Below are 21,829 nucleotides of genomic sequence, written 5' to 3'. Positions count from 1 at the left end.
ATATATGTGTGTGTGTATATATATATATGTATATATATATATATGTATATATATATATATATATGTATATATATATATATATAAGATTTTAATCTAATGTTTTGTTTGTGTTTTTTTTTTGTATGGAGAAAATCAATGGATTGCTTAGATTCCTATGATACTGATTGTAAAAGGATTGGTTCTTGTATTTGGTTTGGCTCATGTCCCTGTCGAGATGAGATGATACCATCAAACTCTTTATTATGGTCATTTTTGGCTTTTCTTTTTTATGTACTGGTGAAGGATATGTTTGCTTCAAATAATATTTGGATTTTGTGGCCAATTCAGTTAGTGGCTAGAGATCCTTGGTATGCAAATTTGTTTTACTTGTGTTGCAGAGCTTCGCTACTGAAGTAGTCTTGATGACCTTGTTTCAACGAATATGGAGTAATGTTCTTCACATGTAAATGGAAGTATCAAAAGGTATATAATGCACTGGGTTCTTTGAAACAGAGCAAGCGACTAATTGTCAGTGAATCTGTGCATGTTTGCTGATGTGTATAGTATAGCAATTGAAGCAACAGTTAGGAATGTCGAATGAGATTATCAAGTTTTACAAACACACCCCTACAATTTCAGGGCAAGAATTTGATACGCTGGTCTCGACAAATGTACATATATTTCTGCAAACATCTGTGATGCTTTCATTCAAATTGTCGAGTTAAAGTGATTATGTTATGATCAGCGTACGACAACAGACTCCTGTGTTATTTGTCTCCATACGCGCGCTCTTGCATGCAAGCTATGATGAATGATCTGGGTTCTTAATTATAACACTTTAAGGATAAATTCATTAGTAAATCATGGATGTGCGCTGAAACAGTGGATGTACTAAGTTCTTGATCCTGATGGTGATATAAAGATGTACCTCTGTGTCATCACGTGAGCATAGTTGAATTGGTAGAGGTACATGCATGTGAAATCAATTGTGGATGCATGTGCGTTGTTGCGGGCGCGCGTAGGTATGTTCACTGTAGTTCATATCTGCGCACAATTCACAAGTTGTAACTCACAGTGTTTCGGGTTGTAACTCACAATATTTCGGGTTGTAACTGGGAGATGTGCGCAGTGTGAATAACAAGTTGTAACTCACAGTGTTAGCTTCTTGTTGCAATTATGTATTTATAGACATAAAGTTGTAACTGATTTACCTAGCAAATTGTAACTCACAGTGTTTCGAGTTGTAACCGGAGGATGTGCGTAGTGCGAATAACAAATTATAACTCACAGTATTAGCTTCTCATGCTGCAATTATGCATTTCTAGACGTAAAGTTGTAACTGGTCTACCTAACAAGTTATAACTCATAGTGTTTCGGGTTGTAACTAGTGGATGTGCGCAGTGCGAACAACAAGTTGTAACTCATAGTGTTTCAAGTTGTAACTGGGGGATGTGCGCAGTGCGAATAACAAGTTGTAACTCACAGTGTTAGCTTCTCATGTTGCAATTATAAATTTCTGGACGTGAAGTTGTAACTGATCTACCTAACAAGTTGCAATTCACAGTGTTTCAGGTTGTAACTAGGGGATGTATACAGTGCGAATAACAAGTTGTAACTCACAATGTTAGCTTCTCGTGTTGCAATTATACATTTCTGGACGTAAAGTTGTAACTGATCTACCTAACAAGTTGTAACTCACAGTGTTTCGGGATTCGCACTGCGCGTAAGCGCAGAATAGCCTCGCTGTATATATATATATGTGTGTGTGTGTGTGCGCGCGCGCGCGCGCGCGCGTATATATATATATATATATATAGGAAAACTAGTATGTACTCCTGGGTGTATGTACTCCCACCTCTCATATACCACTTTTACACGTGTGTTATACTTCTTTATCACTTTAAATATACTTCATTAGTAATTATAAGATACTACAATACAAATCTCACGAAATTTTTTATGAAATTCCATGATTTTTATCTTAATTTGCGTATATACTTCTTTTATGTATAAAAAAGAGTATATAGCAAAAATGAAAGGCTAACATTGAATTTTTTTTCATACAACTCATATTGGAGTATCTTAGAATTAGTATTAGAGTATACTAAAAATGATAAAAGAGTATAAAGTGTTTGTTTAGGTGGTATATTGCATGTGGGAGTACATACTCCTAGGAGTATAGAATAGGTGTCCTATATATATATATATATATATATGTGTGTGTGTGTGTGTGTGTGTGTGTGTGTGTGTGTGTGTGTGTATGTGCGTATATGTATATATGTGTATGTATATGTGTATATATATATGTGTATATATGTATATATATGTATGTGTATGTGTGTATATATGTGTATATATACACACACATATATACATATATATATATGTATATTTTGTATTCTCACATACGTATCTCATAATATAGAGAGTATCTCATGTAATAAATGGTATGTATATGGAGCATATGAATATATAAGATCATCCAAGTGGTATGTATATTTTTTGAGTATATTACATTTTATGTACAAATATGAAGGTATTATCAAAATCTATTAAAATTGATGAACTTCTTTTAAATTTTTTCATGTAATTCACATTAGAGCATCTTAGAATAAGTATATAAGTATACTCATAGTGATAAAAGAGTATATTCAGTTTATTTATATGGTATATCATAATAGTTTTACTATATATATATATGCCTTGGTGCCAAAACATATTTGTGAATTGTGATGCTGGAAAAATTCCAGGTAGCTTCAGTTTGATGTAAAGATCGATGCTGGCAGCATGCAGTGATAACTCATAACTACAGGAACATAATCTCTCTGAAATGGTGATACTGTCGATTGTCTTGTTCGGACCATGAATGCACAGAAAGAGCAGAGTAGGATTGTTAATTTCTCATATTTTTACACACAAGTATGCAGGCCCTGCGGCTGCCCTGTTCATGTTATATATAATGATCTGGATAATTACTAACCTGAAGCATGGAAACCACGTGATGCTCGTGTAGTTATGTTGTATGAGGCCTACTGCTTGTAAGTCACAGACAAAGTTAGTGTGGATTCTGAAGCCTGTTTCATCTGATAAGAAGCTTGCTCTGATCTCTGATACATGCTCTATGTATCCATTGATCCACAAGAGAACTACATCCTATAAGAAACACTGGTAGCATCTGAAGAACGGCTGGCAACAAGTAGTACTGAAAACTGAAGCCAGTATGACACTATGGCAGTATCGAGGGATAATTGTTCAGTTGTCATTTTAAAAAAATAGTAATTGTTGCTAAAATATCATACGAGCTGCTCTAAATCTATATATGTGAGATAGGATGACAAATAAGCAATTGCCACTTTCTCAAAATGGAAAAAAAAAAACAATGCCCCAGTGTTGAAGCCCACAAGTTCCCTACAAATCAAAGCATGGGTTGGACATCCTCAGAAGCCACATGATCCAACCCAAGTTTGGCCTTTGAAAGGCCCATGACCTTTTTAGCCCGGTCCGGCCCAAGCCCAAAAGTTAATGGTTTGCAATGGCAGGTGCATGCCGCATGCACAACCAGCTGTCTGAAACTCTGACGGTTAGATACTCCAGTAAAAAATACACGATGTTTTGAACATGATATAGTCTCTAATGTATATATTTCATCGCTATTTTATTTTAAAATATATGTATAGAAATATAGAATCTAAGAAAATTATGAAATTATGAAAGTGTTTTTCAAGATAAATCTACACATAACTTATATATTTACAAATTAAATATTTTAAAAGTTATTGATAATCAAAGTTTCAAAATTTTGACTGAATATTATCCACGACGTCAAGTATTTATTACTGAAGGGAGTAGATAAATCAACGATTTCCTCTAGCCCATGTGCTTCACTTTTTCTGTGGACCTTCGATCACTGCGTCTGCTTGTGTTCACCTTTGATTAGCTGATAGGCCAGTTTGGGAGCAGCACAACCCTAGCCAGGTCCAAGGCCATCTGGCCCCTTGCTGATCTCAAGAGCTGAAGTTACAGCACACCAAACACACACCCGGCTTCCAATTCTTGTTGGAGCATGCACTCGCTCTCCAAAAGTTACACACACCTACACTGCACCCGCCTCCAGTCTCCATGGATAACTCCATGCACGTATAAATAGTCTCCTCGTGTCGTGTCGTAGTAGCAAGCAAGCAGTAGCAGCACTGTGGCTATGGATGGCGACTGCGGCGTCGCCTGCCATCTCCAATGCGAGATCAGTTCTGCCAGTGTCACGGGCCTCGGCGGCGGCAGCGAGCTCTTCCTCCGGTGCCACGTCCCGGCGGGCGGAGGGAGGACGATCCGGATCGACAGCGGCGGCGCCGACCAGCCGGACGGACCAGCGGACGTCGTCGTGTCGTGGCGTGACGTGGCGTCGCTGAGCTGCGACGGCTCCCCGACGTGTGTGCGGGAGCTCGTGGACCGGAGGAGCGTGGTGTTCGAGGTGAGGAGGCGGGGAGGGCGTAGGCGCGCGGCGCTGGGGCGGGTCCTGGGATCCGAGCTGGTGGGCTGCGCCGCGGTCGCGTGGAGGGACGCCTCCGGCGTCGCGGCGGTGGTGGAGCGGCGAGTGGTGCTTGCCGCGCGGGCCGGCGGAGGCGGCCGGCCGGTCCAGGGCTAGGCGACGCCGATGTTGTCGGTGAGGATGAGCGTGCTCGTGTCGGAGACGCCGGCGCCCGCCGGCCGGAGGCGGGTGGACTCGACGGGGCACCGGGATGGCAGTAACGAGTGGAGCGTGGGCGAGGAGGACAGTGTTCAGAGTGGTCGCTTGCGCAGCTGACGATGCACTGGAGTAGCTACTCCAAGTTCAGAGGTGTTGTAACAGAGTATAGTAGGAGTTCATGGCATTGATTTGGGAGAAAAAGTACGTGGGATTTTTCTATCAACTCCATGGTTACAGCCAGGGACGAAGCACTGGCAACAGGGTGAAGAAATTTTTTACCAGTAGCATACACATATTGACTATAAATTTTTGTATGTTGTTAGTTGTGTAGTGAAGTGATATAAGAGTCATTTGGGCTCAAACTTGGCCTCTAATTGCAGCTAGAGGTATATGCATGTGGTTCTTAATTGCTTTTTTATAAGGAATAATGGGACTTGATTATTCAACATTTTCGGGCATTTCGCCCGTTACAATCCCAGCCATGCATCTCGGTACGTAACTGGTTCTTGATCGCTTTTATAATGTCAAGAAATATTTGTTTGTAAGGGGCACATAGCCACATGCGATAGTTGAATTGGGGGCTCACTTGGATTGGAGAGTTTCCAAAAGGAAAATGCAATGTAATTGTGTTTCCCTTGTCGTATTTGCATAGTATTTTTTGGAACTGAAACTCAAAGAGGCTTTACAAACTTCCTGTTACTATTTTCTTATCTTTTTTTTCATTTCTACTGGTGCCCCTTGAAGTCTAAACTCCGAAGAAACGTTAGGCTAACCCCAACGGATTCCTTTTGGGGACCAAAATCCCGTTGTGAAGGGATTTTCGTTTTCTTCAACACTCTAACGGTTTTTCTTCACGATTCTCTTCACGACGGGATTCTCAGAACCATTACTTTCAGGACGAGATTCTCTTTTCTTTTCCTTCACGATTTCTTTCGAAGAAAAGCTGTTGGAGATGAGAGAAAATAAAAAGAATAGGAATGGGAAAGGAAATCGGGAAGGGAACGAAATGAAGGGAATAAGAGTGGTAGAAAGGAGAAGAGAAGGGGATGAATTTGCTGATGTCATGTGAACAAGACTGTGGGAGGAGACGTCCCCTTAGCTCTTCCTCAAGAGGCGTGATCCTCGAAACCGTGTGGGCTGGGTGAGTTCTTGGTTCCCAACCACTAACCTTCGGCTGGATGCATGGTGATTGCGGCGTCATTTGCTCTCCAGTGTAAGGTCAGTTGCCGTTACGTGAACCAGACCAATACCAAATTGCCTCTCCTATCCAAAATCCTACACCTTCGAATCATGCAGATCTTTGAGTTTGTTGTGTTATACGCAAATGGGAGTCCTCAGGGGAAAAGAATGAATTGACTCCTCATCCAAGACGCTGGAAAAATGGAAGAAAAACTAAGGCTTTCTTGGGCCGCGGTCTTGTTCGTTGGCAGCCTGGTGGAGTGGTGGTAGGGCGAGTGTGGTGAGAAGGATTTTTTTTATTTTTCAATATTTAAAAAATACATGGTTATTTTAAATATTGTATATCTAGGTTATCGTCGTTCCTGTTGTCATCCATCCCACGGATGATACCTTGTGAGATCCATGACTTAACGGTCAGAAATTAAATATGTTGATCGATGTGACATTCACATTAATATATCGCTCGTTAATTGAACGATACATTTACCGTTATCCGTTAAAACAGCGACGGAGCTACGCTAGACCCACTGAAAAAGATGAGTGTGCATGCCTTAAAAAGCTAGCCGGCCTGATGCATGCATGTCTCAAAATCTCAATGGGGCCCATGGTAGTGTTGTGTCGCGCTTGCATTTCAAAGCACCGCATATGTGTGGAAAAGGTGTCACCCAGCAACACTTTATAGTAAAGGTCTCACCTAACCAACATGTAATATGTTGATATAAACATCGTATTAATTAAGGTATTTGATTTTTGACTCGTTGTGGTATGGGATTTATAAGATATCGCTCGTTAGATAAGTGACACATTGCTATCGCTCTTACAACAGACAACAGTGGCTTAGATATGTAATATTTTAAAATAGATGTGTATTTTTGTAAATATTAAAAAAAAACCGTGAGTGAAGGGACTTTCCGTGGGCCACACGTGGTGCCCGCTGTTGGACCGTTCGATCTCGTGCAATCCGTCCAACGGCCTGAATAACCTTGTTGCGCCTTGGCCCATAAAAGAGCTTAAAGCGTGTGGGCACGACACGAGCAGGAGCCACCGCTCGGAGGGCGGCGAACCGGCGTGCTCGCTCCATCCTGGCCGCCAGGCATGGGCACGGCTTCCTCCCTGCGACCGTGCTACGTCCCATCTGTTGCTCAATGACAACGTAGCAGTACCCTGCCGTTGTTGCTCGTTCGCCGCCGCCGACGGCTCGTGTTGAGTCTGTACATGTTTATTCTTACACGTCCTACCTGACGGAAGCCTGACCAGGGGCGATGCTAAGTAGATAGAGGTCTCCTGTTCAGGGTACCAGGTAAATTAAAAATTAAATAGTAATTGTGTTATTTTAAATTAAACTTTACAGTAAATATTTACTTTAGATTGTGTATCGGTACTACTATCATTTTAAGTTCTACCTTCGCACGGTGAACCTGACCCTCAAAAGAATCCGAAATCTGCTAGCATGATCACCGACCGACGAGGCGACGACCGAATATTATACTCGTATACATCTATTGATCTCTCTTCTCCTGGGATGGCAGATCAGACCTTTTCTTTTCCAGCTCCCTAATCCATGACACGTATCCTGCTCAAAAAATGTATGATGAGATCATGAGATGTGTCAGTGGTAGTAAAAGTTCTGACCAGACAGATCAGACCCGAGACCAAAGCTGAGACCGACCTGGCTCCGGCTGGCTGACCAGCTCGCTCACCGCATGCGAAGCTCTCCGACGCCCCATGTGCACGCCACCGGCCGCTGCTCCATCCATCCGGGCCGTCCATCCCATCCCCGGTGCGGGGGACGAAAAGTGGAAGGTCGGCACGTGAAGCGCCACGCCTTTTTCAACAAAGCACCGGGCCCCTCGTCTTCAGTTTTGCTATCTCCAACATGGAGGGAGATCTCTTGTGTTTATTTCCATGGATTGTTTCATTGATGCTTCATCGTGTCATCAATACATATCTTTTAGAAAAAATTCTATCAAGCTTTTAAAACTTTGATTTAATAATAGTTTTAAAAATATTTAGTTTGAAAACATTAAAATCATATGTATATAATTATTTTGAAAAATATTTATATAATATTATAAATTTTATGATTTTTATAAATATATTCTAATAGAAAATATTAGTCAAAGCTATATATTGAATACTACTTATAATCATCAAATTTTCAGGGAGGCCGTCCTATAGTGGTTCTTTTTATTTTAGTTTTTTTTCTAAATTAATATTTTAATAACAGTATGTGGAAAACTAAATTTTCATAAACTAGAGATCAAGGATTAATCTCTGACAATGATTTCAGATATACGGTCAAGGAACACGTGAACAACACTTGCGGTGCATGTGTGTTTAGATCGAGGATTAATCTCTGACAATGATTTCAGATATACGGTCAAGGAACACGTGAACAACACTTGCGATGCATGTGTGTTTGTGTGTGTGATAAACTCAAGAACACATGAGTTATCCAGGTTCAGACCTTCCGAAAGATAAGAGCCTATGTCCTATGTATTTTGATATCAGAATTTATAAACTTGTTGCATATGAGCTTTCACGACTTCTTCCCTACAAATAGGGTCATCATCTCTTTATATACTATACTATAGAGAAGTAGACATGCAGTCACACTACACTAGCGGACATAGGGACATCAAAAAGGGCTTACAGGTAGGCTTTTTTCTATTGACTCATACCTTAGCTAAACCTTCTATCCCTTGGCTATTTAAAATGGGTGGCGCACTTGCCTCTTTTTATTCTGATGAAGCAGTTGAGCATATCCTATCCACTGGACACCTCCACACCTACGTCACCTCGGTCAGACGGTACGCTCTGTCCCATCATCGGTCTCGCATGTTGAAAGTGCATCTAGGTCCCTTGTAGATTTTGGATAATTGATGACAAACAATTAAGGAATAATGATTTTATCAAGTGTATGGATAAGTTTTACTCCCGTTGAAAAAGGATAAAAGATGTCCATACCCCTCAAAAAGAAAGGAGAAGTGACATGAAGAGACTCTTAGAATCCAACTGTTTTTTAATTTGAATTTTGAGTCTTAGAAATGTCGTACTATTAAGAGGGATACTTTTTGTAGTTTTGGTAGTGTCTCGGTGCTCAAAGTGTTTTATGAAAACCAATTTTTGAGAGACATCATCACTCACGAACACCAAGATCAAAGGGCAATTTTGTCTGATTCCGGAGTCCCCCGGTTAGTCTGAAAACTCCGAACTCTGTAGGTGTTCCGAAGTCTCCGAGTGAGACTCTGAGAAGATCTCTCGGTTAGGCTTTAATTCTATGCCCAGAGTCTCCGGGATGGCCCGGATACTCCGGACAGTGCAAATGTTTCGGAGACTCCGAGCTCTCGGTTTCGATTTAATTTTTAAAGCCCAGAGTCTCCGAGTTAGTTTGGATACTCCGGATGCTATTAAATCCCGGAGTCTCCGAGTGAGACTCCGAGACAGTTTCTTGGTTAGCTAAGGTTTTTACCCAGAGTCTCCGAGGTCTGATACTTTCGGATCTTTCGAGCATCCTCCGAATTAGAGTTCTAACCGTTTTTTCTCAAAGTGTTATCCGAAGACTCCGGGTCAATGTAACGGCTAGTTCTGACAGGTTAGATGCGTGGTTTTCTGTGCTACCCGAAGACTCTAGGTGAACCTGGAGACTCCGAATCTGCCTGAATTGCACAGTAACAGCTAGTTTTTGGGGGAATGGTATAAATAACTTTTCACCCCCTCTTATTCAATGCTTGCTAAACCACCTGTTCATTTACTATCTCTAAGCATTCAATAGCCCTCCCAACCCCTCTAGTGCCCAATCTTTGCTAAGATTTAAGAGTTTGATTTGGGGAGTGAGATTTGGAGCAAAAGAGCAAAAAGAAATTCTTTGAGCATTTTGAGTTCTTGGCAAGCTGCAAATTGCAATCTTTTCTCTTGAAGTTTTGTACTTCTAGATGGCAAGAGGTCACCCGTAGAGCACCCAATCGTTGTAGAGTGCTACGGGGAGTTTGTATTACTCACATTTTGAGTAAGAATCCTAGCTCGATCTTTGTGATCGCTTGGGTAAGGATAGGGTTGAAAATACCCAGCTCTTTGTGAGCTCTTTAACGGAGACGTAGACACTTCTTTGCGAGGTGGTCAAACTTCAGATTTAAACTCTGTCTCCATTTAAATTCTTTCAAGTTATTCATTCAAATTGCTATTTGAGGATTTGCCTCAATTTTATTGCTTGCGAGTACTTAATTGTACATTTATTGTTAAGTAGAAAATATCTATCTTAGAGATACTGTGGTGGCTCATAGTCTCTAGTAGATTCTATTAAGCTTACTTTATTTTCGAGTTCCTGTATAGTCCGGATAATCCGGGTGAACTCGGATATTCCGGAACTCAGAGTATCTGGACCTACCTAGAGTCTCCGGACACTATTTAATCTGTTGCTGAGTTTTAATTTTCAGAATCGACTATTCACCCCCCCTCTAGTCGACATTAAGGACTTTCACACGTGCACGTATAAAGCAGTCTGACACGCCTACGAGCCTATCCCATAACGTTTAATGATATGGGATGGGGTATGGCACCACTGCGTCGGCCATAGACTGTCCACTGGGAAGGAGTGACTAGGAAAGGAAAACACTTGAGTGAAATATATTTAATGAGAGTAGACTGGTTTGATATTCATGATATTAATACCATATAATAAAAATTTATTATGTCGAGTTTGTCTCTCTACCTTGTTTACGTTTTCGTATTTACATACTTATAATTTATCTTGCTAGAGTTAGTTGCAATCATCTTAAACGGTAGAGTAAACATACTAGATAAATTTAAAGCACATTTAAATAGAAATTGAGATAGATTTATCTTATAAAATTTTTAAAACCAATTTAATTTAAATTTTTAAGTACTCTAATTCACCATTCTTAAATGTCATTGTTCCTCACATACCTGCTAGCTTTAACGTTCCATCTCGCTTATCATTTTATTTAAAATATAGTATAAAAGTCTACCTATCTAACTATCTAACTTTTAATTTACCTGCAGATTTCGTATGTAATTTTTTTTTACTCGGAATCATGCTCGTTTGCACGGGATGGACAGGGAGAGAGACAAGAGAAGAGGGGGTGGGTCCCGTGCTAGCCTCGGGACACGAGCGATACTATCTCTTGCAGGAGTGATAGTACTTTTCATTTTCACCTCTCTGTTTTGGGCATGGTAGAAACCGGACATGGCACCGCGCTAGCTGACGGTGACATCCTTCAGCTGCCCTGAGAGCTCCTTCCTCTGGCCGTCTCGGTGACCACCGGGCGGGAATTATTCCCTCCACAGCCGCCGAGGCAGGCGAACGGATCCAATCGACTAATCGAGTTTGTCTTTCTTGTACTCGTATAGGGAGAAGTAGTCGAGTAGGAGGGGCCGTGTGATGTCCGAACCATACAGTCTCAGGCTGTTGCACAGTAGGAACAGTAGCAAGGAGCCATAGACTGTGGCCCATGCCCCGTGTGTATAGGGATGAAAATGGTCGGTAAACATTGGAAAATCACTTGCAGTTTCATATTTTTATTTGAAAATAAAGTCGATAACGATAATAATAAAAACGTATACGATGGTGATAATATGAGAAATCTGGAAACGGTGTTATCAAAATGAAAATATGCCGTTATCGATTGAGAATTGATAATTCAAATCCAAAATTATTGACCATAGCATGGAGCGACTAGCTTCAGCCATTAGGCTAATTCTTTTTGATATCAACATCTACCTTGGTAGCTCATTCTCTTGATATCAGTGTATGTATAAACTTTACATTAATTGTGAGCAAGAATTTTGGCCTGCTTGTTTGATATCCTTGTGTAGGAACTTATTTCTTGATCAACTTTCAAGCATATTTGTTCTGCGCTATTTTTTCCCTGAAGATATGTTTCTTCCTTGTATAAAATGAATCTTGCAGATGACGAAAACGAGGTTGAGAGTGCTTTCAAAAGAGTTATGCCATGGCTTGCTAATGGCTTTGCTCTGAAAGATGCCTAAAATGCATTATTTTTAAGCCTGAACCTAGTTCAATGGATGGATATGCAACAAAACCCTCATATGCTAGCAGCTGTTGCAATAGCTGCACAGTCACCATACTTGAACTTTAATGCATTGGGTGTGCATCATGGTATGGGCAGTGTCAACGAAAACCCAACAAAAAGATTGAGTATGCAAAGGACCAAAATATCTGCAGCAGACGTTGCAGATGGAGAGGGCCCAAAATATCCGCTGCAGGCCTGGGCGAGCGAGGGAGGCCCATTGCCGTTGTTGGGCTGTTGGCCTTGGTGGATTGGGAAGGAGGGTCGAGAATTCTCGGTTTAAAATGAAAAAAACTCAAAAACGGTCGAAAATAATTTAAATTATTTTCACTATCGTTTTTTAAACTTTTATTTTTTCTTTTTTTCTTTTCGTTTTTCAATGTATATTTTGTGACTTCTATGGTCAAGAAGTTCAAAAATAATCTTCAAAATACCAAATTTTATCGTTTTTATTTTTATCCCCACACGCGTCCATTCCTCCCCCACTGGGACACTCGCCGTGCACCTTCGTAACCCACCCGGTACCCTGCACCCATATTCTACTGGGCATGGTAGGGTACGGGTAAGAGTTTTGTTGCCCGTTCAACTTTGTGTATGGATATTCAAAAACAAAAAAAACAAAAAACTCTGGGTTTGGATAGAGCGTTAACAGGTTATCCACTTATCGCCCATACACACCCATATATGATATATCATCAAATCTAGATTAAAAAGAATGGATAAGCTGATCTCTGTCATTGTGTCCTCGCATGGCTCGTAACTATTTGCGAGTAATTGTAGAGAGACAATAAAATAAAGAATAAAGAGTTATTATTGTATTTATTGATAAGAATGCTTATATATTTAGGGAAAATTGCAAAGAAATCACTACTCTGGGTGTTATTGTAAGTTTGCCACTGAAAAATTACAAAAATATTATTAAAACTGTCATTCGAATGGTATCTTTGCAAAAAATAAAAAATCAGAGAGATATTTGCAAATGCCCCATATATTTATATATGTTGAATGGATATGACGAGAGAGCATATTTATTGAACAAACACATCTTTCTAATAAACATAACTCTTATAATTAATATTTAATTGATATAATATTTATTCTCAACAATAGCTAGGCAACCAACACTACTAGGGGACTTCAACCTGTAGTTATCCCCCCCCCCCCCTCTCTCTCAACCATGCCACTTTCAGCTTGATCATCTCATCTCTCCTCTCTCAATGTCTCTAAGACCATCTTAAGAGTCTTTTTGCGGATGAGAAAATTTCTTTGTGAAGGGATTTTCGTTCTCTTCAATATTTTAACGGTTTCACTTCATAATTTTTGTCACGAAAAGATTCTAAATTATATTATCTTTAAGACGAGATTCTCTCTTCTTTACTTTTACAATTTTTTTCAAATAAAAGCTATTAGAGATAAGAGAAAATAAAGGAAACGACAATAGAAAGAAAAATCATAAAGGAAAGAAAATGAAGGAAATATTGGGAACTCTAAGAAACAGAGACAAGGTTATATGAGGTTTTTGATAAATCTAAGAGTTGCAGTGGGTTTTTGAAAGTTTCCAATGGGAAAAATAACAGGAATTGCTTGTGAACAGCTCGGCATGATGGGTGGGGCCGACGCTTGACGGGCCGTTAGAAACTTGTATTGGGCTGGACCGTAAGCCCAAACCTCTCCGCGACGAAGCCGAAGCCGGGAAAGCTCCGAGTTGTGCAAACCAACGCGAGGAAGAAGAAATATAGAGAGAGCGCGCTCTATCGACGAGAGGAGAGGAGGGAAGCGAGCAGGGAGCAGGGGAGGAAACGAGAGGCGGCGATGAGGGGCGGCGGCGGCGGGATGATGGAGGACGACGACCGGGTGGGCCACGCGCAGATCCCGACCAGCTTCGGCCACGAGCTGCGCGCCTGCCTCCGATGCCGCCTCGTCAAGACCTACGACCAGGTACCCGCCGCCGCCGACTCTCTCCCTTCATCCCCTTAGTGCTAAGGTTTTAGGTTCTCCCATCGGCGAGCCAGGGGCGGGCCCTGTGTCGGATTGGGGGTTTGTTCTCCGGGAGCAATCCGTTCTCGGCAGCTAGGGTTTAGCATCACGTTTTCTCTGTTCGATTTCGTGCTAGATTTTTTTGCGCTGTAACATTAAAATTTCTGGGGACAAGGTACTCGTTGACGCTGATGGTGCCGTTCCCATCCTCTTGTTTGTGATTGCTGCTTGGGCCTTGTGTGCAGTTCAGGGAGAACGGCTGCGAGAACTGCCCGTTCCTGGAGATGCAGACGGAGCACGACAATGTCGTCAACTGTACCACCCCAAACTTTACCGGGTAACTCCATGCCGCATTGCATTCAGCTTATACTTGTTGCTATTGCTGTTCTCATCTTTATAGTTTTTATTCACCTAGAGCTCTAATAATCGCAGGGGATGAAATTAGTAATGATGAGAAAAAGTATCTTGTGCTTTGACCTGTTTCAAATTAACTCATAAAGACATAAACAGAAAAAAAAAGCAAAAAAAATAATGCTCTGCTAGGGGCTTTGTATCTTTCATTCTTTTGTGATTTTGGAGAGTAGCTCATGAAAGCAGTTTTCACTGCAAAAATTCGTAGCATAATGGATTATGAGCGGTATGGTCATTAACAATGAGATACACAAATGAATGATCATGGATCCTTCTTTTCTACTCGTATGCTGCTCATATGCAGAAAGCATTGATGTCCCTAAAGTGATTTTTGCAATCCACATGTCGACAGGAGCTAATGATGACGCTTTTACGACATGCAGAATAATCTCTCTGATGGACCCCAGCAGGAGTTGGGCTGCTCGTTGGTTGAGAATTGGTGAGCCTTTAGTTCTCTCTTGTTATGAACTTTGTTTCTTCCACCCTCGGTCTACTGCAATTATTTTTTCATGTTTGTGTAAGTTATTTTTCCCCCTAACTTACCATGGTACGCATGTTTATGTTGCGATGCCTCCAGGCTGTGTTGGTTATAGTAGCTAACTGATTGTGTACTGGCCCTTTATAACATTTCCCTAGGTCACTAGTAGGGCTTGCGCTAGTTGGTAAGCATCATTTAAGCTAGATCCCCTCAGGTCAAAGATATGACCTATTTTTATGCGGTTACGAATTGTCAAGGAATAGCAAAACCAAGCTATAAACCTTGGCTTGGGGACTTTCCTGTCTTAGCCAGTTAAGTTTAAGCCCAAGAAATGGTTCCCAAATCATGGTGTTCATATTGCAATCCGTGGTCCATTAGTTCATATCCTCACAAAATTATAGAAAAATGGTTTGTAAATAATTTGTGTTAATGCCTCGGATTTTGCAGTGCTTTTATTTGTAGTTGGCCTATTGCAACCGTCCAAGAGCGAACAATGTGCTTAAATTTTCATTGTTTCCTTCTCTGAATTCTTATCGAGGCTTGGCACAGACCATTGCTTCATTACATATCCAATTATTGTTGATAGATCTCTTCAATGTTTGTGCAATACATGAATTAAGAGAGATGTCATAAACTTCTAGGTGATCATCATGTGCTTTTCAAATCATGTTTCAGCTTGTAGTCATTTAGAGCTTAACAAAATTAATGCCATACTGTAAACTTGTTGATTGATCGCTTCTGTTTCTATGCAATACATGAATTAAGAGATATCACCCACCTGCTTGTGTTCCTTTGTCAATCTGCAGGTAGGTTCATTCCGGGGTGCTATACACTGGCTGTCTCAGAGGAGCTTCCAGAGGAGTATCAGGTAAAACGAATATGCATGTTTTAGCAACAATTATTCTTGTGCCGAGGCGTTCCTCGGGGACCTCACGTTTTTGTTTCGTCAATGCAGGGGATCTGCCAAGACAACAACGTTCAGTATGTGCCCCCCAAGCGGGTCTGAGTAAAAGCTCAGGTTATTCGCGGCGTTCTGATCCTGAAGTAATACGTTACTTCGGCTTGCAGTGGTTGCTAAGGAAACTGCTAATACAATGCTCACGTTATGCAAGCAGCTAATTGAATTGACTTGACGGTACTGTAGAACTCATGAGTCTATTTAAGTGGTGTTAGTTTAATTTAAGCACCTGGTCAAGCCTCTTTGCTGAAACATGTAGAACATATTACTTTTTTCAGTAGTCACCTGCGTCAGGCGCTATTGACTCTGGTGAAGCGTTCCGATTAGGGCTGGATAACGAGTCAGCTTGGCTCATTATGCAAGCAGCTAATTGAATTGACTTGACGTTACTGTAGAACTCATGAGTCTATTTAAGTGGTGTTAGTTTAATTTAAGCACCTGGTCAAGCCTCTTTGCTGAAACATGTAGAACATATTACTTTTTTCAGTAGTCACCTGCGACAGGCGCTATTGACTCTGGTGAAGCGTTCCGATTAGGGCTGGATAACGAGTCAGCTTGGCTCATTTTGCTTGTTTAATATAACGAGCAGAAAAGCTAGTCTGGCTCAGTTTGTTTGGCTCTTGAGTAGTTTGTTAATTTTTTGAAGGGAGCAGTTTGTTATTAGGATGAAAAGAATATAAATATCTATTTAAAAATGTATTGATAAAATCATACAACAATAAGTATAATATTTCTTTGCATAGTTTAATCAAAGATATAATTGTTATAAGCTAAATCTTTTCTGAATATTTTTTAAACTCGCATGAAGCATAGCAACAAATAAATCTACTTATATATGTTCTGCCATTGAAACAAAATATTCTTTTAAGCAAATATATAAAACAACATTTCACACACATCCGTCTATGCGAATAAAACATGAAGGAATGGTTTATGGGAGAAGAAAAAAGATAAGCGTAACGAAAAGTTGACCGATTTAAAGCAAATAGGGTGATGAGGAGTCTCTATTGAAGATGAAGATGAATAATAAACAAATTGGCTCGTGAGATGAGCTAGCTCGTTATCTAAACGAAACTCTGATCCAATTCGTTAGATTTTAAAACAAATCAAGCTAATATAAACTAAACTAACTCGCCAGTTTCAAGCTTTTTAGTCCAACTCAGTCCCGACGTCTGAGGCTATCACTGCCTGCGGTCTAGCAACGGCTGCCACCAGCCGCACGAGCGTAAGCCCCGCCGGCCGGATGTCACCCTGCGGCGGAGGCACCGCACGAGTACGGGGGCCTGAAATAGCCAGAGCTCAATGTACGGGCAGTGAGCATTTCACGGTGCACGGTCACAGAGCCTGAAGTGCTAAGTCAAATATTGGTCAAAGTTGAGGTAATACTAAATTTAATAAAAAAAAATAGTTGTTTGATCAAGTTAAAATTTAATAGTCTAGCTAAAACATGACTGGCCACATCAGCCGCCTAAAACTTACTCTCGCTGTTAGTTGACTGTAGATAGGCACGGCCAAAAAAATTTGAGCCCGGCTAAATTTTAACTTAAAACCAAACACTAGTTAAATCACTAAATCAAAATTTAGTCGAGTTTCTAGTGTTACAAACCAAACAGGCCCATAGATCGGGCTACAGCCGCAGGCCAAAATGCACCACGGCCATTGCAAATAAGTCGTCACCATACATTTGTAGTTTCCGATCCTTACGTCGTGGACGAACCGAATCACCCTCTTCACATGCTGACTAACCGGATGATCAACAATTTATTTCACCCGAGTCACATTTCAAGGCACAAAGGATGGCAAGATGGAAAACAAAAGGGACACAACACCACATCACAATGTGTATGCATTTTTGTCAAAATCGTGATCCCAAATTTCAATTGGATAAATGATGAAGCATGACGAGCAAAGTTATCATACATCACTGTTGGTTACAGTCTTACAGAGCTTTATATGATTCAGCAAACTCCTTCAGAAAGGCCGTTACAACGGCACGAAATCACGCAGCGAATCATCAGCATTCACCATTCACATCCAGAAGGCACCAGGACAGGAAATGTAAACCAACCCGGCTTCTGATGGTGAAACGGTGAAACCTCTCCCACGCCTTCTGCTGAAGAGCAACAAATCCAAATATGCAAAATCTATCTGCATGCCATCATAGCTTTCGAGCTCTTGATGCATGAGAGAAGTGGGAGGATAAACTGATGTAATTCATGCAAACCATTGACTTGCAAGGGCACGTGAGATAGTGTTGATAAGCGTAGCAATGAACTTTGATTGCATGGCAAAGGGCATTCTATTCACAAGAGTAGACAACACCCATCTACTAACACTACAAGAACCGAATGGCCAACCTATAGAAGTGCAATCCTTGGGAGACACACTGAAGTTAAACTGGTTAGGAATTCTATTGAAATTGTAAGCGTTGAGCTGTCAACAACAAAACGTGTTTCTAGACCTTCAGCATTCTTGACAAGATATGCTTGGGCAAACAACAAAAATTAAGGAAAACACAACTAAGCATGCAGCAATCGATCTCTGTTCATGCAGGGCTCATGACCAAAATAATATGGATCTGTCAAAAAATAAATCACTGCAAAAGCATTTTAAACTCCAAATTTTGAAAACTGCCAGCCATAGGAACATGATGATGCAGAGCGTTTTATGACTGAACATTTCAAAATTTTAACTCAGTTAAACATTGGAACCTTACTTGTCAGCATAATAAGTGCAGAGAGCAAGCAGCTGCAGTACCATCATCATCATCATCTCATCAGCCATCATCATCAACAAGGCAAACAGCACAAACATTATCAACTTGAATAGTAAGCAACATGCATGTTGACCGCTTATCAGCCAGCACATCTTCACTCCACCATGTAACTAGAAAGGTGCAGGTCACCATTAATAGTAAGTACTCAATACTGAAAAGACGGTGATAATATGAAATACTAATAGGAAGGATAAACGGAATGGAACTGGTTTACATAAAGTTCTCGACAAGCAGTTCAGGTGCCCAAAGAAAGTAGTATTTGAAGCTCGAAGCAGCAACTGACAGCCAGGACACAAATGTAACTGAAGAGTGCCCATCATCAAGCAATCATATAGCCACTCATATGATCAGGACTTGTCCATTTGTCCTACTAGAAAGAAACAAAAACTATATTAACAAACATTAGAGATTAACTGCTCCTCACATAAATAATGTGAACAATCTTAGAGACCTGAGCTGTTCGTGATGCATCACCAGTGATACTGCGCTCATGTTGAAGGACTCTGAGAACGCGGAGACCGGTCATCATTGCGCCTGACAGGAGATCCCTCAGGAGAAAGTGGCTTTCTGCGAGGGGTGCGGCTAGGGCTCCTACTTGCAGGGGATGCACTGCTAACAATTACAGAATAAAAAAATGTTCAGTGGAATCCAGTAAGACAACAACAACAACAAAGCCTTTGTCCCAAGCAAGTTGGGGATTTGGGGTAGGCTAGAGATCAAACCCACAAGATCCTACTAAAAAGATGATGAGAAAACAATAATAATAAAGGTACTAGTAATAATAGCAATCCAGTAAGACACAGAAAAAATAAATTTAGTCCACTCTAATGTGCAAACCTGTCTTTGCCACGCCTCTTGTAATCATCAGGACTGTAGCTGAGACTTCTGCTACGACTAGGGCTTTTACGTGCAGAAGACAAACTGTCAAAAAACACAGCAGGGTAAAAAATCAATGCAAACCAGCAAGATGAAACAATAGAATTTATATTTCTAATGTGCATATTGATTTTCTAATGTGTATACCTGTCCCTCCCATGCTTCCTGTAATCATCAGGACTATAGCTGTGGCTCCTGCTACGACGACAATAATCCCTATCTCTGTACCTGTCACGCCCATCTCTCTCTCTACTCTGACTGCGACTTCGCCTTCTATAATCTCTATCCCGATAGTCATCTCGATAATCATCACGGTACCTTAAAACATGGCAACCATCAGTGCATTCAGAAAATGGACAGAACGAGATTTGAATAAGCTTGATAATGGACAACAGCAAATCATAAATTGGCAGCCCATCTAAACAGGAGTACATCTTAGTCCACCGGGGTGGTGACACTGCCAACAGCAAAGGTCAACAGAGTTATATCTAATCCTGATACGCATCATGAAAAACAAAATATGATGTCCGTGCACAGGCACAGACAAGCACTGATGCACATTGGCTTGATATTGACACCAATCTATCAACTCTGTGCACCACCATTACACACACACACACACACACACACACACACCTACTCAAATTGATCAAGTTTGCACTTTAGTGGAAGCTAAACGGACAGTGCTAGATATCATTTATTCTACAAAACTTGAAGAAATACGTGTATAACATTCAGAAAAAGAAAATGAAGGCAGTGTTATACCTTCGTCTTGGACTACGGCTTCTGGAACGGCCCCTTGACCTTGGAAGTGGCTCCACAATTCTCCCTTTATCACTGTGAAAGTCAGATATAATAATATTATGCACGCGTTCAGTAGGGATGCTAACGAGCAGAGGAATTTTACTTCTACAACAAAAGCTAGTTCACTCTGACACCACTACACCAGGATGCTTCCCTTGGAAATTTTTAAAGGATCAACTCCAGTTGCTTAGTGTATTCCCACAATACATAAGATGAATTTACCTTGACCACCATGTGGCACTATAGATCAGAAAAGCCTCTTAAGCAGATTTCACAGACTTATTTTGAGAGTATCATGGGTTTTTTATGCATCCTTCGTTCCTTCTTGGCTCTTGCTAACTCCCAAAGTACATACACAAATCCGGATATGTTATACTCAATTGAATAAAACCACAGATCACTGAGCAATTGACAGTCATGTACCAACACAGAAGACAGAATGAAGGAAAAAACTTAAGGATGTCATGTACGACAACGACAAAAATGACAAGTTGAAATCCAAGAGATAATAAGAACTGTTTGTGCCAACAAAAGTTACTGTAATATTACATAATGAACCGATGCGGACTAAATAACTTTGGACATGATGATCAAAGCTTAAGACAACTCATGAAGGCAACTAAATGAAGTACAATTTCAGAACCAGCATTTATGACATGATAAATGCTCTACTTAACAGTATTATTTCTTTGTTTTAAAACATGGTATTCTACCATCGCACAAGGCGATATGACCAAACACTAATCCATAAAGATCACATATAGCAAACAAATCGCAGAGCTCAGCTACGTTGCATAGGAAAACAGATAAACGCCAAGTAAAAAATTAAGTTAAAATTCAAGATCTCATGAACAGTCATACAAGCAGCGTCGAGAAGAGGTGTCTTACATTCTTTCAGCGTTTGGGCCGTACTTGGCAAACTGCACCATGATCTCCCTCCCATCTACCAATCTCCCTGCAAACAGAACACACTGCCAGTTAGCAACAATCCAAACCCAAAACGCATGGAACACATAAAATTATACAGAGAAGAGAAACTGAAACGCACCATCGAGTCTGTCAACTGCCTTCTGCGCCTCGTCCTCATACTTGTACCTCACAAACGCAAACCCTCGCGAGTCGCCAGTCCTAGAGCCATAGCCGTAGATAAGCATACACAAATCAGTGAATCACGCACAAACCCACTCCCGAAACATACACAGCGTCACTCCCTAATTCCATGTTCCGCACCACCCACCCAACCTACACATAGCACACGGGTCCAACCCCGGATCGGCGAACGGACAAGCCGAAGCCCCCTGCTCGCCTCACACTACTCACCTGCGGTCCCTGGGGATGTAGATGTCGACGACCTCGCCGTACTTGTCGAAGAGCGGAAAGAGGTCATCGGCCGTCGTGCCTGCGGGGCACCCAAACACGGTTGAGGATAAGATGAGCCACCAATCCAGAGCCCGTACGAGAACTGGAGAAGGAAAGGAAGCGCGGCAGCGAGATCTCACGGAAGGTGATGTTGAGGACGAGGAGGGAGTATGTGTCGCGGATCGGCGGCGGGCCGGATCGCCCGAAGCGCGACATCTCGCCGGAGCCGGAGGCGACGCGGCGGGTGGATGGTGGTGGGAAGGCGAGGGGGGGTCGGGTCGAAAGAGAGGGAGGGGGG

At 41.2% G+C, this 21,829-nt stretch overlaps 2 protein-coding genes across 3 annotated transcripts; one reads left to right on the top strand and one right to left on the bottom strand.

Moving 5' to 3' along the window:
- Positions 1–13,633: 13,633 nt before the first annotated feature.
- Positions 13,634–16,224, top strand: LOC133890920 (transcription elongation factor SPT4 homolog 1-like). The gene is made up of 5 exons (XM_062331560.1): positions 13,634–13,830; positions 14,115–14,206; positions 14,664–14,719; positions 15,565–15,626; positions 15,714–16,224. Exons 1-5 carry the CDS (start codon positions 13,705–13,707, stop codon positions 15,762–15,764), a joined length of 387 nt encoding a protein of 128 aa, XP_062187544.1. The 5' UTR covers positions 13,634–13,704; the 3' UTR covers positions 15,765–16,224.
- A 1,341-nt stretch (positions 16,225–17,565) lies between these two features.
- Positions 17,566–21,807, bottom strand: LOC133890878 (serine/arginine-rich splicing factor SC35-like). 2 transcript variants are annotated; one of them, XM_062331498.1, is made up of 9 exons: positions 21,672–21,807; positions 21,493–21,571; positions 21,221–21,300; positions 21,061–21,127; positions 20,134–20,205; positions 19,516–19,686; positions 19,330–19,413; positions 18,944–19,104; positions 17,566–18,862 (listed from the first exon to the last, which is right to left on the bottom strand). In XM_062331498.1, exons 1-8 carry the CDS (start codon positions 21,745–21,747, stop codon positions 18,981–18,983), a joined length of 753 nt encoding a protein of 250 aa, XP_062187482.1. In that variant the 5' UTR covers positions 21,748–21,807; the 3' UTR covers positions 17,566–18,862; positions 18,944–18,980. The 2 variants fall into 2 exon arrangements, with proteins under 2 accessions (XP_062187482.1, XP_062187483.1); XM_062331499.1 differs by having other exon boundaries at positions 18,944–19,101.
- Between the last annotated feature and the right edge of the window lie 22 nt (positions 21,808–21,829).

Source organism: Phragmites australis, chromosome 14 (genome assembly GCF_958298935.1).
Source record: "Phragmites australis chromosome 14, lpPhrAust1.1, whole genome shotgun sequence".
Classification (NCBI taxonomy): domain Eukaryota; kingdom Viridiplantae; phylum Streptophyta; class Magnoliopsida; order Poales; family Poaceae; genus Phragmites; species Phragmites australis.
The sequence above is the reverse complement of the archived record's forward strand: the minus strand, read 5'-3'. Positions and strand labels throughout refer to the sequence as shown.

What these genes read in the sequence shown, in the direction of transcription:
- LOC133890920 (XM_062331560.1), top strand. Translation starts at nt 13,705, where the DNA reads ATGAGGGGCGGCGGCGGCGGGATGATGGAGGACGACGACCGGGTGGGC. An exon ending in ACCACCCCAAACTTTACCGG is followed by an intron (nt 14,207 to 14,663) that starts GTAACTCCATGC and finishes TACGACATGCAG; the next exon opens with AATAATCTCTCTGATGGACC. An exon ending in TGCTCGTTGGTTGAGAATTG is followed by an intron (nt 14,720 to 15,564) that starts GTGAGCCTTTAG and finishes GTCAATCTGCAG; the next exon opens with GTAGGTTCATTCCGGGGTGC.
- LOC133890878 (XM_062331498.1), bottom strand. Translation starts at nt 21,747, where the DNA reads ATGTCGCGCTTCGGGCGATCCGGCCCGCCGCCGATCCGCGACACATAC. An exon ending in TACATCCCCAGGGACCGCAG is followed by an intron (nt 21,301 to 21,492) that starts GTGAGTAGTGTG and finishes CTATGGCTCTAG; the next exon opens with GACTGGCGACTCGCGAGGGT. An exon ending in GGCCCAAACGCTGAAAGAAT is followed by an intron (nt 20,206 to 21,060) that starts GTAAGACACCTC and finishes TGACTTTCACAG; the next exon opens with TGATAAAGGGAGAATTGTGG.